This window comes from Anopheles stephensi, unplaced genomic scaffold (assembly GCF_013141755.1).
Source record: "Anopheles stephensi strain Indian unplaced genomic scaffold, UCI_ANSTEP_V1.0 ucontig300, whole genome shotgun sequence".
Taxonomy (NCBI): Eukaryota; Metazoa; Arthropoda; class Insecta; order Diptera; family Culicidae; genus Anopheles; species Anopheles stephensi.
Window position 1 is genome coordinate 1 of NW_023405237.1, and position 17,702 is coordinate 17,702.

Genomic DNA, 17,702 nt, shown 5'->3' on the forward strand with positions numbered 1-17,702 from the left:
AAACTGAATAATTAATCTAATCTTAAAAACGAATCACGTTCTAATGTCGGATGTCCACCTCGTTCCAGATTAAAGAAAAGAGAGGTGAACACATAGTTTGGTGGTAGCAAAGTGGTCTTAAAATTTCCATTTACCTTTACGTGACATGTAAAGTTGGTCATTGTCAGTTGGTCATATAGTTTCAGGGACTAAGCAGCATAATGATGGTAATTATTTTTAAATCGAGAACCATATGCGTTCAAACATTCATCAATCGATCAGCTGTCCGTGACGAAACAAATTTAAGATTTACCAAATTATCATTGGCTCTCCAAACGCCAGGGACCACGTTCTCGCCAATGACTCTATCGAATGAGGATGGTGGAGAGTATATTGTTCTTGAAGCATTTCTTCGTAAATAGAAGTTGTAGTGTTGTGAGAAGAATTGTGTTGTGTAGAAAGTTTGTTGTTTAAATAGACAGTTGTTAGAACAATATGTTTTGCCACATCCGGAGAAAGAAGTGTTTGTCCTTTTAATACTTGAAACCGATTTGCAAGTATTCCTAGCGCATTTTCAACGGGCATTCGAGCACGCGAATGTCTATAATTGAAAATGCGCTGGTAGCTCCCAGGTGAGTGGAGCTCGCCAAAGGAACGGATGCAGTAATCGGTAAAAGCAAAAGCCTTGTCTCCTAATATAAAAAATGGTACTGGAATTTTATATGGTAATCGCAATGGCTCGGGATCTGGAATATTTAATAACTTGTTTTCAAGCTTTTGGAACAATCTTCTTCTTCTTCTGTGGCCCTACAACCTCGAGAGGTCTCGGCCTGCCATTTCTGGCTTTCTGTGACTTGTTTTTACCCGTAGAAAAGTAGTCAGCCTTTCGTACGGGGAGGCGGTCTGGATGGGATTTGAACCCCGGCCCTGCCGTGTGAAGACCGGCGCCGCTGTCGCCTCGGCCACCGGACAATCTACACAATCTACTGTTTCTAAATATTCCTCCATCCGAAATCCCACCCTTGCCTCCCGCATCAGCAAACATAAAATTGTAATCTGCATCTATGGCATACTTCCAGCCATTGTTCTTTAGTGGATGGTAATTGAAAATGAAAAGAATAATTAATTTCAAGTGCATTAAAATGAAATATAGCAATACGGCCAGGCCATTCTTCATGAATAAAAAAATTTTATTAATCTGTTTTCTTTTTAATAATTTCAGCTTGACGATCATGATGAGGGCCTCGCTCAGCACTCCCTCGTCTCGACCATGCCATCCACCGTCCAATCCTTTACCCATCCGATATCTACAACACCAAAAACACGATTTCCATAATTGAAACCATGATGGCGGGGGCAGTGAGTTGAGCGAGGCCCTCAAGCAGCTGATGGAGGCCACAAGGGAGAATGCACACTCCCGGGAGAACACGTTTGGCCGCTGGGTCGCTGGATTTCTCCACCGTTTTTCACCCGAAGAACAGGATTTTGTAACGTCGAGGATTCAGCGATCCATGCTCAATGCAGAAGATTTAGTTTTGGCCAAACGTGCTAACCGGGAGTAGTTTTTTTCTTTAGCATAGTATAGTGTAGATTTAGGTTTTATAGTTAGTTAGTTAGTTAGTTTACATTAGCGTAATTAGTTTAGTTTGCATTAGTTTGTTTGTAAATATAGTTAGATTTTTTGGTAGGATAGTTGTAAGTTTTGTTAAATAGATTACGGTTTACTATACCTAACAAAATTATTGTTGTACATTTATTGGTGTACAATTGATCTAAAATCAATCGAAAGAAACGTATTCGAATCCTACCTTCACATATGATCGTAGAGTTTTTGTAAGGCAGATACACGTCTCCTTTACTATGTTGCTTATGGAGGAACGAGACACCTGAAATAATACAAAGATGTTATAATTTGTTCGTTTAAGTATATCCCTCACGCACGAGATACTCACTCGAAACAAATATTGCAAACTACTGAAGGTTTCTCCAGTTGCTAAATACCGCAACGTAATTAGCAACCTTTCTTGCGCTGTGATGGAGTCACGCATATTGGTGTTCATGCGACTTATTGCCGGCCTTATAACTTGCAGCAAAACAATAAAATCTTCCTTCTTCATTCGAAGAAAGTTAACGACGGTTTCGTTGGCTTGTTCTGCGACAATTTTATCCATCAAGCGGTTGCCATCTTCTTGCCGCCGGAAAAAAATTGGTCGCATCCACCACGTGCGCACAATTTGCCTGTTGCGTCTTCGCAAATTCACTTCATTCAATTCCACAACCCACGATAACGAAGCGAACCACTCTTCGCTCATCAACAGATTCTCCATTGCAAACTTTTCACAGCAAAATCCTTAATATTTCCAAATCAACGCCGGAAAACAAATCAACAACCGCAAACAACACTGCCTGTATGTTTACAAACATGGCGAGGAATGACAGAAAAATTTCGCATACATCGAATGACAGCTGCTGGGTGTGCGCTTTGTTGCCCTAAACGCGGCTATATGAACCGAAATGTTTTTGACGTAAAAATTTCGCCAATCCTCCCCTTTTAAGCGAAATCTTTATGAAATCTAGCATCGTGTAGCCTGGTTTTTAAAAATAAGTGCACTAGGAAAAATAAACTCTCTTACCTGCGAACTTCCAAGGAACACAAACGACGGTTAATATTCATCACTGCAGCAAAAAAAAACACATCCGAAAACTCCCGCATACGAACACTGCTATTACCACCTCATTCAGCCAAACTTTCCAAAGATTCATGAATAGCATTTTCAGCGATCTGGAATTTGTCTTTGTCTATATTGACGACATCCTTACAGCTAGTCCAACGCAAGAAATGCACATTTAACATTTGCATAAAGTGTTCCATCGGCTAGCTAGTCCGGACTTCAAAATAAAGTCATCCAAATGTGTTCTTGGCGTACCATCGTTGGATTTCCTTAGTCACAACATTTCTGAAAAAGGTATAACTCCTTCTTCTTCTAAGGTAAAGGTAATTACAAAATTTCCCTCTCCATCATCCGTTAAACAACTTCAGCGATTGGCAGGAATGATACATTACCACCATCATTTCATTCCACAGGTTTCCAACAAGTTGAGACCCTTGTATCAACTCATTGCTGAATATAACGACAAAAAGAGTAAACAAAACTTTGAATGGTTAGAAGAATGTGAACAAGCAGTACTTCAAGTAAAACATGACCTATCAAATGCAATCATGTTACCTCATCCACAGAGTAACGCTAATTATTCTCTCACTAACGACGCTTATAACAATGCAGTTGGCGCGATACTTCATCATCATCTCAATGGTGAAAGTCAACCGTTGGCATTTTACTCAAAAACAACAACACCAACCGAGCAGAGATACTCAACCTTTGATAGAGAACTACTTGCCATTTTCCTAGGAATCAAACATTTTTGGCACTTCCTCGAAGTGAGAGACTTTAAGGTGTTAACAGACTACAAACCTCTAACATTGGCGTTAAAATCCAAGGCTGAAAAGTCTTCGCGACAAAGTCGACATCTCGACTTCATCTCCTAGTACACCTCTGATATACGTACATATATATACATATATCCCTGATATATATACATTCGGGGAGAGAGCAACGTAGCAGCGGATGCCTTATCTATGATTGGAGTCATGGATTCCATTGCAATGTTAACGGATCAAACTATTCCAAAAGAGCAAAAGAAAGATGCACATTTAAAAATATTACCAAAAAACAGAGCAGAAACACTACATATAAACTAATAAAAATATCTTCAAACAATGTTCAACTATTGATAGAATCTTCTGCAGGAAAACAACGTTTGTATGTTCCCTTATCTCTGCGTAAGCTTACATTCCAAGGGATCCACAATAACTCACATCCTGGCATTCGGGCTACTAGAAAGCTTATGACCGATCGTTATTTCTGGCCATCCATGAACAAGGACGTGGGAGAATGGACACCAAAAGGCCAAAATAACAAGCCATACTCACTAGCCATTGGAAACATTTGACATTCCGAAAGGCAGGTTTAACCACATCCACCTGGACATCGTTGGTCCTCTACCTCCTCCGGAAGACATGTGTTACCTACTCACAATAGTGGATAGATTTACAAGATGGCCTGAGTGTTACCCAATGGCAGATATGTCAGCAGCTACCATCGCAAAAACATTTGTCGACAATTATGTCTCTAGTAGTGTCGACAATTATGGAAGATCTAGTGACAAGCGAATACCGTTGAACATGAAAAATATTTAAGAAAAGCTTTGTTGTTATACAATCATTTAAAATTTGAAACAGGAGCCCCTAGTTAATCATTGCGTTTCACTGGCAATGTAAAAACAAGCGAAGATTTGTAAAACTATAAAATCTACGCAAAGAGTTTTTAATAGTTTAACTGTGACGATTAGTAGTGAGTAAGCAGTATTAAATGGAGATGTATGCGTAGATAGATGATAAGAGCGAAATACAGATATACACGAGAGGTCAAAGTGTACTCACGCATTTGAAGAACACCACTTTTGGCAACGAGGAAAATTCGGCCTGCGTGTAAATGTCGAGTCTAAAATCAGAAGAAAAAAAACAAGTCGTTAATCGGTGACATAGAGCCCTCTATCATGGGGGAAAGCATCCGTGAATACTTGGAAAGAATGGACATTTTCTTTCAAGTGCATGAAATAGAAGTGTTAAAGTTAGGATGAGCATCAATGTACAGTCTGATATCGAAGATAGTATCACCGGAGGAGCCAAAGTCGTGCAACTATGAGAAGCTGTGTATGAAGCTTAGAGAACAAGCTTAAAGTCAATGTGGTGGCGGAACATTACAATTTTCGACACTGTATGCAGCAAGAACTCTCTTTTCCTGAATACATTATGGAACTGAACGCCAGGATACAAACGGGTTAGTGCCAAGCGTTTTTGCTCGAAATGTTGCGTGCCCAGATTTGTAATAAGATCGGGCATGTGTCGTCCTGTTGGAAGAATTGAGAAAGTAAAGTACAAAGTTTGAATGCGCACGAGAGAGAAATGAGTGATGAAATGAGAGAGAATTTTCGCAGTCTAATTGATGGAAATCATTGAAAAATGATTAAAGATTTCGAAGCTTGTTTGATTTTATTATTATTGTTATTATTATTATTATTATTATTTTTAAACCGGATGCCTCCAGGGCTTTCCAGTGGCGTCAGATACAATAAAAAATAAAAAATTACCATATAACTAAAACGTCATGCACGGGACGAAACACATTAGGACAAGGAAGACAATACAAGGGAACAGAATGAAGCAAAGGACATATGCTATGGTCAAACAAATCACCTACTGAAATGAAGTCAGATAATGCGCACATCCAAGGCCATTTTTAGATCGTGAGCGTCGCAAAACGGTAGCATCGGACAAAGATGAGAATGGCTGCCAGGAGGGTAGGAGAGCCAATGTTGGCAAGAAGGATGTTGGCAATAAATAGCCTGCGTGCTTGACAATGACGGTCTTTTAAGCCAACCAAACCCAGCAACTGACATCGTACCGAGTATGGGGGAGAAGCAGCACTGGGGTCGTTAAGGAAGCACCTTACGGCGATTCTAGCAAACTTCCGTTGTACCTTCTCCAACCCATTCATAGAGGTGACACCTGCTGGGGACCAAACGACGCTGGCGTAGTCCAAGATCGAACGGACTCAGCAGCAATACAACGCCCTCAAGCACAATGGATCACGGACCTCAGACGCCATTCGGGTGATGAGGGCCAATAAAATGTTGGCTCGCTCGAGGACTGAGTTGATATGTGGCTCAAAAGACAGTTTGTCATCGAGCCACACACCAAGGTGCTTTACCAGAATGACTCGTGGGAGTGGTGAGCCACCGAGCTGGTAGTCATATAGCTGCTTGTAATGAGAGCGGCCGAACGAGATTACGCAGCATTTTTCTACACAAAGGATGAGCCCGTTAGAGGAACACCAATCCGCAAATGCATCGGCGTAGCTTTGAAGGCAAAGGAAGTCTTGAAACGAGGACACAGGAAGAACTAAACATCGTCAGCATACAACAGACATCCTTTGGGAGAACTCCACTACACCCCAATATTTCATAAGGCATATGCGGTGCCGTACGCGCTTAAGACAAAAGTAGAAGAAAGTTTAGAAACGTAAGTGGATGATGGAATTTTGTTTCCATGCCCTTCGGAGTGCAATCTGCAACGGTCGTTGTACACGATACGATTCTTTGATGGCGAATGTTAACAATACCACCACAAAAAAAGAATCGCTCGCTCTGTAAAAAAGAATCGCTTGCATGATTGTGTTTAGACGGCACGAATCTTTTCATGAATGTGTGTGGTACCTACGAAAAGACATCGGTACTTTCTGCTAGAAGAAACAGTGTAAAATTAAATTAAGTTACTCTTCCCCCAAACTCTTTAACATAAATTTTAACTAAACCTATAACAACTGTTTGCCTATAACATATAGTTATAACTCCTTAGCGGGAGTTGTCAAAAGATTCGCCCAAAAGATTCGTGTTGTCCACCAAACTCGGATTCGCCGAATCTGCTCGAATGCACCAATACAGTGAAACAAAGATTCGTTGTCAAGGGAGAATTGCGGTAGAATCGTACAGTGTAAAGCATCCTAATCAATGATTGTTAAAATAGTTTAACAAACTCAAGGTAAAGCGTATTTGGATGAAATTTTGGTAGGAGGAAAAACGAAAAAAGAATGCATGGGTACTTTGACGGAAGTGTTAAAGAGGCTCGAAAAACAAAAAGTAAAGATGAATGAAAAAAGGCAGTTTATTTTCTAAACGAAAACAGAATAATTGGGCTACCTTAAAAACAGAACACGGAGTCACACCAAACGTAGAAAAAGTTGAGACTATAGATAATGCCCGCCCAGCGCCCGGAAACGTAATGCAGTTACTAGCATATATGGGAATATTAAATTATTATGGTAGGTCCCCACCAGATGTAGCAAATATACTAAAACCTTTACACGAGTCGAGCGGGAAAAAAGATAAATTCAAACATTCTAAAGAATTTCATACGTCTTTCGAAAAGACAAAGGACACTGCTGAAAGCAAATCACGTCGTAGAACCATACGATCCTAATTTGACGGAAGATGCTAGCCCTAATGGTCCTCACAAAAAAGGAAGACAAAAAAAGCCGATTAATTTTGCGTCAGCGACGCAAACACACATACACACAAACACTATGCACAAGTCCAGAGGGAAGCACTAACGGTAGTTTACGGTGTGCAAAAATACCACAAATAAATGTACGGAGTAAAGTTTAAACTTGTACCGGACAATGTAGGAGTACAAGTATTCAAGCCTTCAAGAGCAGCGTCATCAATTGCGGTTGCTAGATTAAGCCGTTGGGCATTGATATTGGCTTGTAACGAATTTGTGACTGAGCATAAACCCGGAAAATACAAGGTTCATGTACATGCTATGTGCAGGTTACCGTTGGAACAAGGGTCGATCATAGAACAAGCAGGAGTATCATGACACGTATTATCTTCCAATCCAATCATAGTGTGAGAAATATTCTCGACGCTGGAGAAATTATCGCGGTAAAGTGAAACCCGTGCAGTCTTGGCGTCGTTCCGTTTGTAACTGTTTATTCATTCGACCTAGTTCATCTTACATACATAATTCATTCGAAATTCATCCTTATTTTCCTGGTTGTCAATTCGTGTAGCGACAAGTAGTGTGTGTTTGCATTCTCTATGTGGGTTCTGTCGTCTTAGTTCAAAAATTTTAATTCATGGAATATGTCGTAATCTAAACAAGAGCAGTATGTACAAATGTATAGATATGTTTAATAGTAATAGTGCGTAGAAGACGTTATGTAAGTAGTAGTGTAAGAAGTATAAAAGTAAGGATAGCTAGTAAGGAACAAGGATTTAAATTCAGATTGAGTTCAGCATCCTAACGGAACGTGTGCGCGTTAAAGAATATCACATGGCGACCGTGACATGAAAAAAAGGAAATGCGAATCAACCAACGACTACAATAGCAAAAAACGTTCCTAAAAAACCATTGAAACGGAGAAAAGGAAGATCACTTAATTACAAGCCAACGAGTGTGTCCTCAGCAACAGTTTAACAGCTCTTCGAAGGTGAACCGTGCGGCGCAAATCAAGCGGTTATCAACTTTAAAATGCTGATTATCATCATTTGCTAAACTGAGTTCAGAAAAAACGTGAAGCATTTACTGTGCAAGCGTATATGTGTAAAAGTGAAAGAAGAAGAAAAATGCGTACCAGATAATTGCTGTACAAATGTCCCAACGAATAAGAGAATAATAGGAAGTGATAGTTTGCTGTTAATTATCAACTAATGGAGTAAGGAGAGAGAGCGTTAAGCGTTGAAGTGTTAAAGCGTGTGCGTAAAAAAAAAGAGGACTTATCAGATAATCGCAAAGCGAACTACCGTTAGTAGTGCGAAATGATAGTATGAGTAAGCGATAAATTAGGGACAGGTTAGAATTAGGTGAAACGAAAAGTTATCGGCGTTGTTTTTTTCCATACTAAATTATATAATATCGTTAAGTGCTCATTAGGTGTAGCGTGTGCAAAACAAAATCCTTTTTCGTCTGAATGCTTTCAAATATTAGTCAGAACATTGTCCGGCTTGTAGATATAAAAAATAAGCTCCTTATTCCAAACAAACCTTTCCGTAAGTGTGTACTCAACCAATACGAAATTTTGGCAGAAGATATTTATAACTCTATTAGATCTGATCTAAGTGAAATTCAAGAAACATTTAACGAACCACAAATTAAATCATTAATTTTGGAAGCAAACGATCTTTTTTCTGCAATTAATAAGCGTTTTGAGTTTCTAGTGCAAGAAAATACAATGGCGAAATTCGACATTAAAACGGCTACCGTTTTGGTACAGATTCTCGATGGACGCGCTGACCATTTACAAAATTTTCTAGATTCGGCAATGTTTCTAAAAGATATATGCCCAACTGACGAGGAAACCACACTCATAAAATTCCTAAAAACACGGCTTACAGGGAAGGCAAGGCTAGGATTGTCGCCTAACATAAACACCTTCAGTGAATTAATAAGCGACGTTACTAAAAGGTGTTGTGAAAAAATAAGCTCAGACAGAATAATGGCCCAGATGAAAAATATGAAACATGCAGAAGTACAACCTGTATGTGAAGAAGTAGCATCCTTAGCTGCCAAATTAAAACATATTTATTTAGAACAACAAATACCGAAAAAACGAGGCCAACTAAATGGAAGTTAAGGAAAGTGTTAAAACATTATCGGAGAAAATTCGCAACCCCGAAACTAAAATCATACTGAAGGCATGCAATTTCTAAACCGTGTCAGAAGCTATAGAAAAAGATTAAGAAAATGAATATAATACACACCACAATACTCAAATATTGGCGATACAAAATCAAGGTTATCGATACACGAACTTTAACCCACGTACAAGAAATGATATGGGTCGATCTTCATACAACAGATTTCCCCAAAGAGGCTTCAATCGCAGATTTTCGTACTATGGAGGCCAAAACAGAAGAAATTCGAATTTCTTTGCACAAAATTCAAATCGTACAAACGATTACAAAAATAATCGCAATGTATACAGTGCACAACAAACCGATCAGCACCATTTTTTAGAAGAACGCCAACAATCTCCAGAAGATTGCCAATATTCTGCATAAACTTGTCGGCTAGGAATTTTATTAAAGTTAAAATTTAAATGGAAAACTCAGAATTTGCTAGTCTTTTTGTGGACACCGGAGCCGATGTATCATTATTCAGAATAGACAAAACCAATCCCTACAAACCATTATACACCCAAAACAAAATAAGCTTAACGGATAAAACAACCAACACCATAAACACATAAGGAACAGCAAACACAATTATACCATTTGACAATGCTTCAGTAAACCATCAATTTCATTTAATGCCTCAACAATTGATATTAAAGCAGTTGGCATTCTTGGCAGAGATTTCCTTAAAAAACACAGATGTATTATCGATTATGATCATTGGCTGATAACTTTCAATTATAATGAAGTTACTATTTCCCATCCCATAGATGATGCTATTGAATGTGGATTCATGCTTCCAATGAGGAGTGAGATTATACGTACAGTAAACTTACCAAATGTTAAAGGGGACTCAATAGTATTTCCATACGAAATCAAACCTGGCGTTTTTTGCGGTAATGCGATAGTTTCACAAAACAATCAAAATGTTAAATTTATAAATACGACTGAAAAAAACCTATTCATTAGCAACAACACATTCAAACCACTCATTGAACCAATGACAAACTGCTTAGTTAAAAATTATGATATTCCTAAAGAAACAAACAAAGATAGATTAAACATATTACTAAGCAAAATAGATATCGAAAGCATACCTTAATACATTCGCAACAATCTGGAACAATTACTCGAAAAGTACACAGATTTATTCTGCATAAAAGACGACCCGATAACTTATAATGATTTCTACAAACAAGGCATACAATTAAAAGATAAGATACCAACTTACATCCCCAATCACAAAAAGATCTACTCTCAAGCAACAGAAATTCAAAACCAAGTTGATGCCATGTTGAGAAACGATATAATAGAGCATTCGGTATCGCCGTATAATTCTCCTGTGCTACTAGCTCCAAAAAAATCGAATGATGCAAACAAAAAGTGGAGGTTAGTTGTTGATTACAGGCAACTAAATAAGAAGATTATTCCCGATAAATTTCCACTGCCTAGAATAGACAGCATTTTAGATGAACTTGGTAGAGCAAGGTATTTTAGTACGTTGGATCTAATGTCCGGGTTCCATCAAATACAACTCGAAAATAATTCAAGAAAATACACTGCATTTTCAACCCCCTCCGGGCATTATCAATTCAAAAGACTGCCATTTGATCTCAACATAAGTCCAAATAGTTTTCAGAGGATGCTTACCATAGCTATGACAGGACTAACCCCAGAAACATCCTTTGTCTATATCGATGATATTATTATTACTGGTTGCTCGGTTAACCATCACTTAAATAATCTCAACAAGGTATTTGATAGATTGCGAAAGTATAATCTCAAATTGAACCCAGAAAAATGTAAATTTCTCAAAAGTGAAGTAGTCTATTTAGGTCATAAAATAACTGAAAAAGGAATATATCCTGACGAATCCAAATACAATGTTAAAAGAAACTACCCCACTTCCAAAAATGCAGACGAGGTTAGGAGATTTGTGGCATTTTGCAACTATTACCGTAAACTCGTACGTAATTTTGCCCAAATCGCTAAACCACTTAATGACTTACAAAAAAAAGCAAAGGTATTTTACTGGTCAAAGAAATACGAACAGTCATTTGAAACACTTAGAAAAATATTATTATCTCCATCCATTTTAAAATACCCAGATTTTACAAAAGAATTTTTCATAACCGCATCTGAAAATCATTTTGCATCTGAAAATGCATGTGGTGCTTTACTTTCCCAAATAACCAACGGTAACGATCTGCCCATAGCATTTGCCAGCAAAACTTTTAGTAAGGGTGAAAAGTCAAATCCAACAATTGAAAATGACTGACAGACATCCATTGGGCAGTCAACTACTACAAGCCATACATTTTTGGAAGAAAGTTCACAATCAGAACCGATCATAGACCATTGGTCTATCTATTTAATATGAAAAACCCAACGTCCAAGCTTACGCGTATGAGGCTTGATCTAGAAGAGTTTGAATTCGACATTGAACACGTCCCTGGAAAAACGAATGTAGGAGCCGATGCGATGCATAGTTAGTTCTAACGACTTAAAGCGTTCAGACAAAGAACCTGAAGAAAGTGGGGTAAACGACGACGAGATCAAAATATTACCAGTTAATACACAGGCTATGACAAAAATTCAAAGTAAACCACTGCCTCTAGATAAAAATATTCCAGGAGAAGTACTAAATCCTGTAGTCTGGCATAGCGACAGCCCTACAGAAGTGAATAAGGTTTTAAAAATTAAATCAATAACCCAAAGGCATAGCATCCAGCTATGTTTGAACAATCATAGTTATAACAAAGTACTAGGATGCGCAATAGTGCCAATTTGCAATAAAACCAGTCTAAATGGAAGTCAATCTCTAGAGAATGCTCTTCTACAACTGTGTAAAGTTGCTAAGGTCTTTAAAAGAAACAAGCTTGCAATTTCAATACATGATATAATATTTAGTTATTTTTCTATAGAAACATTTAAGGAAATCGCCAACAGGGCCATCTCCGGTTCATAAATAATAACATTCGATCCACCAAAATGGATCACGGATCCCAAACAAACATTAAAAATTATACAAAACTATCATACTCCACCTTCGGGAGGGCATATAGTACAGTATCGGCTATACCTTAAAATCAGAGATAAATTTTAATGGAAAAAAATGAAGGAAGATATAAAGAACTATGTAAAACAATGTGATAAATGCAAACAAAACAAAGTACTTAGGCATACAAAAGAGAAATTTGTAATTACGTCAACGCCGTCCAAACCATTCGAAACTGTATCAATCGATACCGTTGGACCGTTACCAAAAACTCAAACAAACAATAGACACGCCGTCACAATGCAATGCGACTTAACAAAGTATATTACTCTTATTCCTATACCTAACAAGGAAGCCACCACAGTTGCACGAGCCATTGTTGAAAATTACGTACTAACGTTCGGAAAGTTTCTTCAACTTAAATCTGATCAGGGGACAGAGACAATGACAACACACAATGAACAATGAGATTTTGAAGGAAATAGCCAAAATTCTGGACATTAAGCACACATTTGCAACAGCATACCATCCCCAGTCGATTGGAGACTTAGAACGTAAACACCGATGTTTAAATGAGTATTTGAGAGCGTTCACTAACGGACACCACGATGATTGGGACTCGTGGATTAAATATTATGAGTTCGTTTACAACACAACACCACTAGTGTTCGGCAGAAAAGCTTATCTACCACAACAAAACTATGAAAGATCAATTCATCCTATCCACAACTACGATCAATATTATAATGAACTGCGGTTTAAATTATAAAAATCAAACAAGAAGGCTAGGGAAATAATCACCGAGCACAAGAGGAAAAGAAAGAACAACACCGAGGAAACCGTTAATCCCCTAAATATTAAGGAAGGAGAGATAGTTTACCTGAAAAATGAAAATTGCAAGAAATTAGATCCGGAATATGTAGGACCCTGTAGTGTAACAAGCGTATCTCACCCAAATTGCACGATTAGACATAAAATTACCAACAAAACCTCGATAGTGCATGAGAACAGGTTAGTTAAGCAAAAACAAAAACACAAAAAAGGCGTTTGCCAATCTTCTAAAGGGGGGAGGTTTAGTATGTACAAATGTATAGATATGTTTAATAGTAATAGTGCGTACAAGACGTTATGTAAGTCGTAGTGCAAGAAGTATAAAAGTAAGGTTAGGTAGCAAGGATCAAGGAATGAAGTTCAGATTGAGTTCAGCATCTTAAGGGAACGTGTGCGCGTTAAAGAAAATCACACTAGCAGTACTTCTCACACATAGACATTAAAATGGTAAGGAAGTGTCAGAAGAACGATATGAAAATGCAACAAGTTTATGAGAACGTAAAATACGGATGGTCACAAAATGTGTAGAGTCAATTTAAAGATTACGCTAAGCTTAAGAGTTATTGGGAATCGAAAACGGAATGCTGCTTTTCCATGATAGAGTGATATTACAATAGAAACTGAAAGAGAAAACCACGCCACGCTGGCGGAGAGGATGAAAATGGCAGCAAGTAGCTAACCATGGTGGAAGAATATGGATCAGGATTTCTATTATGTCATTATTTTTTCCAATCTTTAATTCCAGACAGATTATAATGAAAGAAACATTCGCAACACAATGGCAAGAAAATTTAAGTCCATTTGAGCGAATACTCATAGATTTTTGTTACTTCGAGAATAGCTCACAAGTGATAGTTGACGAAATTCATACAAGTGTAGGCTCCCATAGTTTTAAGTACCTTATGTTTGTATATATCTGCATATATCTTGATTTAAATATGTCAAGTGGAAATAAATACAAAATGTCCCCGCGGCTGGGCATTCAGAAAACGCCTGCCGACCGGACAAGATCGTTGTTTGTGTCGGACTTCTGCCTTCGGTCTTTTAGTACTTCCGAAACAAAGTAAAGTTAAATTTAGCGTTGTTTACAGAAGCTAACATCATGACAAGTATCAGGGCAGAGCGTGTTATCCAAGAGCAAGATACATTTTTCACATGTTTGAGAATGCCACGAGAAAAAGTGTTAGACAATGGGCCTCTATTCAACTCAGGGAAGTAAAAATCATTTTAACATTCAAAAGGTACTAAAGTCAGCAAATCACCACCTTGCCCCCCACAATCTAATGGATAAGTGGACAGAGCGATGAGAACGGTGAAAGATTCAATTATTAGTTACGTGATTCAAAATACTGAATTTCAGAGGAAATTAAATCAGTTTTTGATATCAGACTTCCATCAGAGTCTGAGATCATCAGAGTGTCAGATTTGATGTTTTACAAACGTAAAGCTGAGGTTATGGTGTCGAATTTCAACGGATTAACTAAGTTTTTTCTGCAAAATTTAGTTTCAAATGTTAGCAAGTCGTTTCTATCATTTGATCAAACGATAAATCGATTTTAAGCATCGTTTTGTTACTCCCATGACACTATGACCAAAACATTTTGTACAATAAAATAATCTTATTTATCACGCTTTAAAATCGACCAAATTTTTCTTTTATAGTCCTGGACATCCGCTCTTTCGCATTTTCAACCTTCACATCGTCTAGCTTTGTTATAAAAACGTTCAATTGATTTGAGTCTAAATTTTTGTTAACTCCATTGAAGTTTTTTTTTGCTCAATGTTTTGTGAATTTTTGACAAATAAAAATACAATGAACATCAAAACTTATGATGTTGAGTATGCTTTTGCCAAAGTTTTGTAAGATAATAATAATAATAATATTAATAATAATAATTCAAACAATTTAAATTATACATTGTAAAAATATCGCAAGCAGTCGTTTGAAAATCGGGTAAAGGAGTGGTCTTTTTCTATTGTCCATCACTACAAACACTAAAAGGCTTAGCCCTATCATTACATTTAGAGCGTCGCCCGCACATTGCTTTTAATTTACAGCAGCAATGTTGTCTCAGAGGTGGGCATAGGTGCCTATGGTTGACTAGGATTAGAAACGACCTGGCTCTTCTCCCTTTGCTGCGACATTGCGATGAATTTGTCCATTCTCTCATTCATCACATCCATCTGGACCCCCAGGCCTGTTATACGCTTCCGCAACATCTCCTTTGCCATCGCTGACTGTATTTGTTTGTTACTATTACCTTCCAGCTCTTCGCATCCATCTAAAATTCATAAAAAAAAATTGTTAGATATATTGCATTTGGAAAAATGTGCAATTTACTAATAATAATTACCTTTAACCAGCAAAAAAGGAACCACACGGAAAATGGGGTTCACATTGCGTGTTCTGCTTGAACGATAAAACTTTTGCTTTGAATTTGATGTGTGACAAACAGCAGCAAGGCGAAAACATAAAACGATCACCGCAATACTCACATACAGCGACCCATCCGGACTCCCAATTCGCGTACAACTGCCGATATCCGTCGTAATCCTGAAATGCGGCGGTTGAAGCACTGACCGCAATACGATTAGTTTTAACACCTTCCTAGCACATTTGTCACCTTCACGCTTACTACCAAACACCCTCAGCAAATTCGAGCAGTTTCGAGCAGTTATTCAAGCCCTACCTAACATCACAAACAACAACACACGCACTTACCGATAATTTGTGTCACTCCAACAGTGCTTAAAAATCAAGCACTTATCGCACACTTCATTTTACTCTTAGAGCCACTCTGAACCAGTAAACACACACACTCCAAAGTATATATCATGCACTATTTGCACCTGTCTGGATATTCGAGCAGTTTAGAGCAGTTTTTTAAGCTGCCGAACAATTCAAATAACAAAGCAGCACTCGCGAACGCTTTGATTCATTAAAACAGCGCTCGAAAAAAATCGAGCACTTTTTGCCAACTTAAATCCATTCATAAAGACGCTGTGACGAATAATCTTACATCAAAGTATACCTGGCACTTTTGGCTCCAGCATCCATATTCGAGCAGTTGTCGAGCAGTTATCGAGCAACTGCAACATGTCCCAGCAAACCCTCTCAGCCACCAACAGCTATTCCGAACACACTTCCGATTTTACCAGAAAAGCTGCTTGCAATTTGAGCAGTTTTATTTTTTGTCGCTTGGGTACTGGAGATTTTTGTCCGATGGGAATCCGTTTTTGCTTGTGTCAAAATTCGGAAGCCGGAAAGGCGTCAGCCAAAAAATTTCCATAAATTTCCGAATATCCACCGTTTTTCCAACGGAAACGGAATGCACACTCGGTTCACATCACTACAATTCAAACCGCACTCAATTCGATCCATAAATGAGCAAGTTATTTACACTTTTGCATTAAACGCGGTATATCCGCCACGTGGTGGTGCTGTCACACTACTGTCACACTTCTGCCACCTCCGTTTGATCACTTATTTAGCCTACTTAAGACGTTTTTCACTGCGGTTTTTTGGGTTCAATCAATTGATTGCACACTACCACACCGGAAAGGACCGCTTCCGGACAGATCCGTGCGAAATTTGCCGCAAAAACACACACCCGACACTGCATCACCCCCACCACTAATACACTTTTTGGACCACGTAGCTTTCGCACTAATCGGCCGATTTTTACCCCGTTTTCGGCTTGCGCAACATTTTGGCCACCTTATCGACCGGTTTCACTCATTTCCAAACCCGAGAAATTATTTGCCAACCAACTTTGACGGCTTGTTGTTGTTGTTGTTGTTGGTGGTGTGGCATACACGCGCTACATTTCGTCCTAAAAGCAGCGGAAATGCACCGTTTCTTCACTGAAACCACTTTATTGGCCATTTATCACTGAACTGAAACACAAACCGCGCTCCGATCGGTTCACTATCACCGGGAAAACTGTGTCCATCTCAGTCTGCTTACCGCGCTTATGTGTTGGAACCATGGGCCACTTATATACACGTTAATTCACCGATTTTGGAGCCGTTTTCACTTTTGTACTGTAAAACTTGCCATTTTACCTCCATTATGCATAATATCTGGTGGATCAAGCACAATTTTACCCCCTTTTTTAACAATATAAAAACAGAGCGCACTTTGCACAGAGTGCCAGGCGCACCGGATGACAGCCCGACACTGCTACAGTGACATAACACTGACCAGGCACAACCAAGGTGTATGTATCTAGAGCAAGGTGTATGTATTTAGAACAAGGTGTATGTATTCAGAAGGTGAATTTCTGTCGATTTCACACAGCAACAGCACCATTTCCCAAGTTATCTGGTTCCCCGGTTTTCGTAAATTTTTTGGTAAATATATTCGTTAACGAAACTTCCTGGAAAAGATTTACGAAATTCCAAACTATTTCGAGGATAACTTGTTTATGTTTGGATTCTGTTTGATTACATTTTGAACGAACCCTGCTCATAAAATGAACCGGAACCATGTTCATCGAATGTAAACCGCTGATGGCGGACGGTTATCACAACGGATTTACATCCACGGAAGGCTTTCGGAAGGACTTATGGCGTATGTTTAGGAGACGGAAGGTTTCTG

The 17,702-nt window shown here is 38.5% G+C and overlaps 1 protein-coding gene across 5 annotated transcripts; it reads right to left on the bottom strand.

Annotated features, from left to right (window-relative positions):
- Window positions 1–886: 886 nt before the first annotated feature.
- Window positions 887–16,166, bottom strand: LOC118516480. 5 transcript variants are annotated; one of them, XM_036062410.1, is made up of 4 exons: window positions 15,457–15,479; window positions 15,364–15,384; window positions 4,481–4,541; window positions 887–1,865 (listed from the first exon to the last, which is right to left on the bottom strand). In XM_036062410.1, the coding sequence occupies exons 2-4, from the start codon at window positions 15,378–15,380 to the stop codon at window positions 1,758–1,760; spliced, it is 186 nt and encodes a 61-aa protein (XP_035918303.1). In that variant the 5' UTR covers window positions 15,381–15,384; window positions 15,457–15,479; the 3' UTR covers window positions 887–1,757. The 5 variants fall into 5 exon arrangements, 4 of the variants coding, with proteins under 4 accessions (XP_035918303.1, XP_035918302.1, XP_035918304.1 ...); XR_004907895.1 differs by lacking the exons at window positions 15,364–15,384; window positions 15,457–15,479 and adding an exon at window positions 15,825–15,861; XM_036062409.1 differs by lacking the exons at window positions 15,364–15,384; window positions 15,457–15,479 and adding an exon at window positions 16,135–16,166.
- Window positions 16,167–17,702: the final 1,536 nt, after the last annotated feature.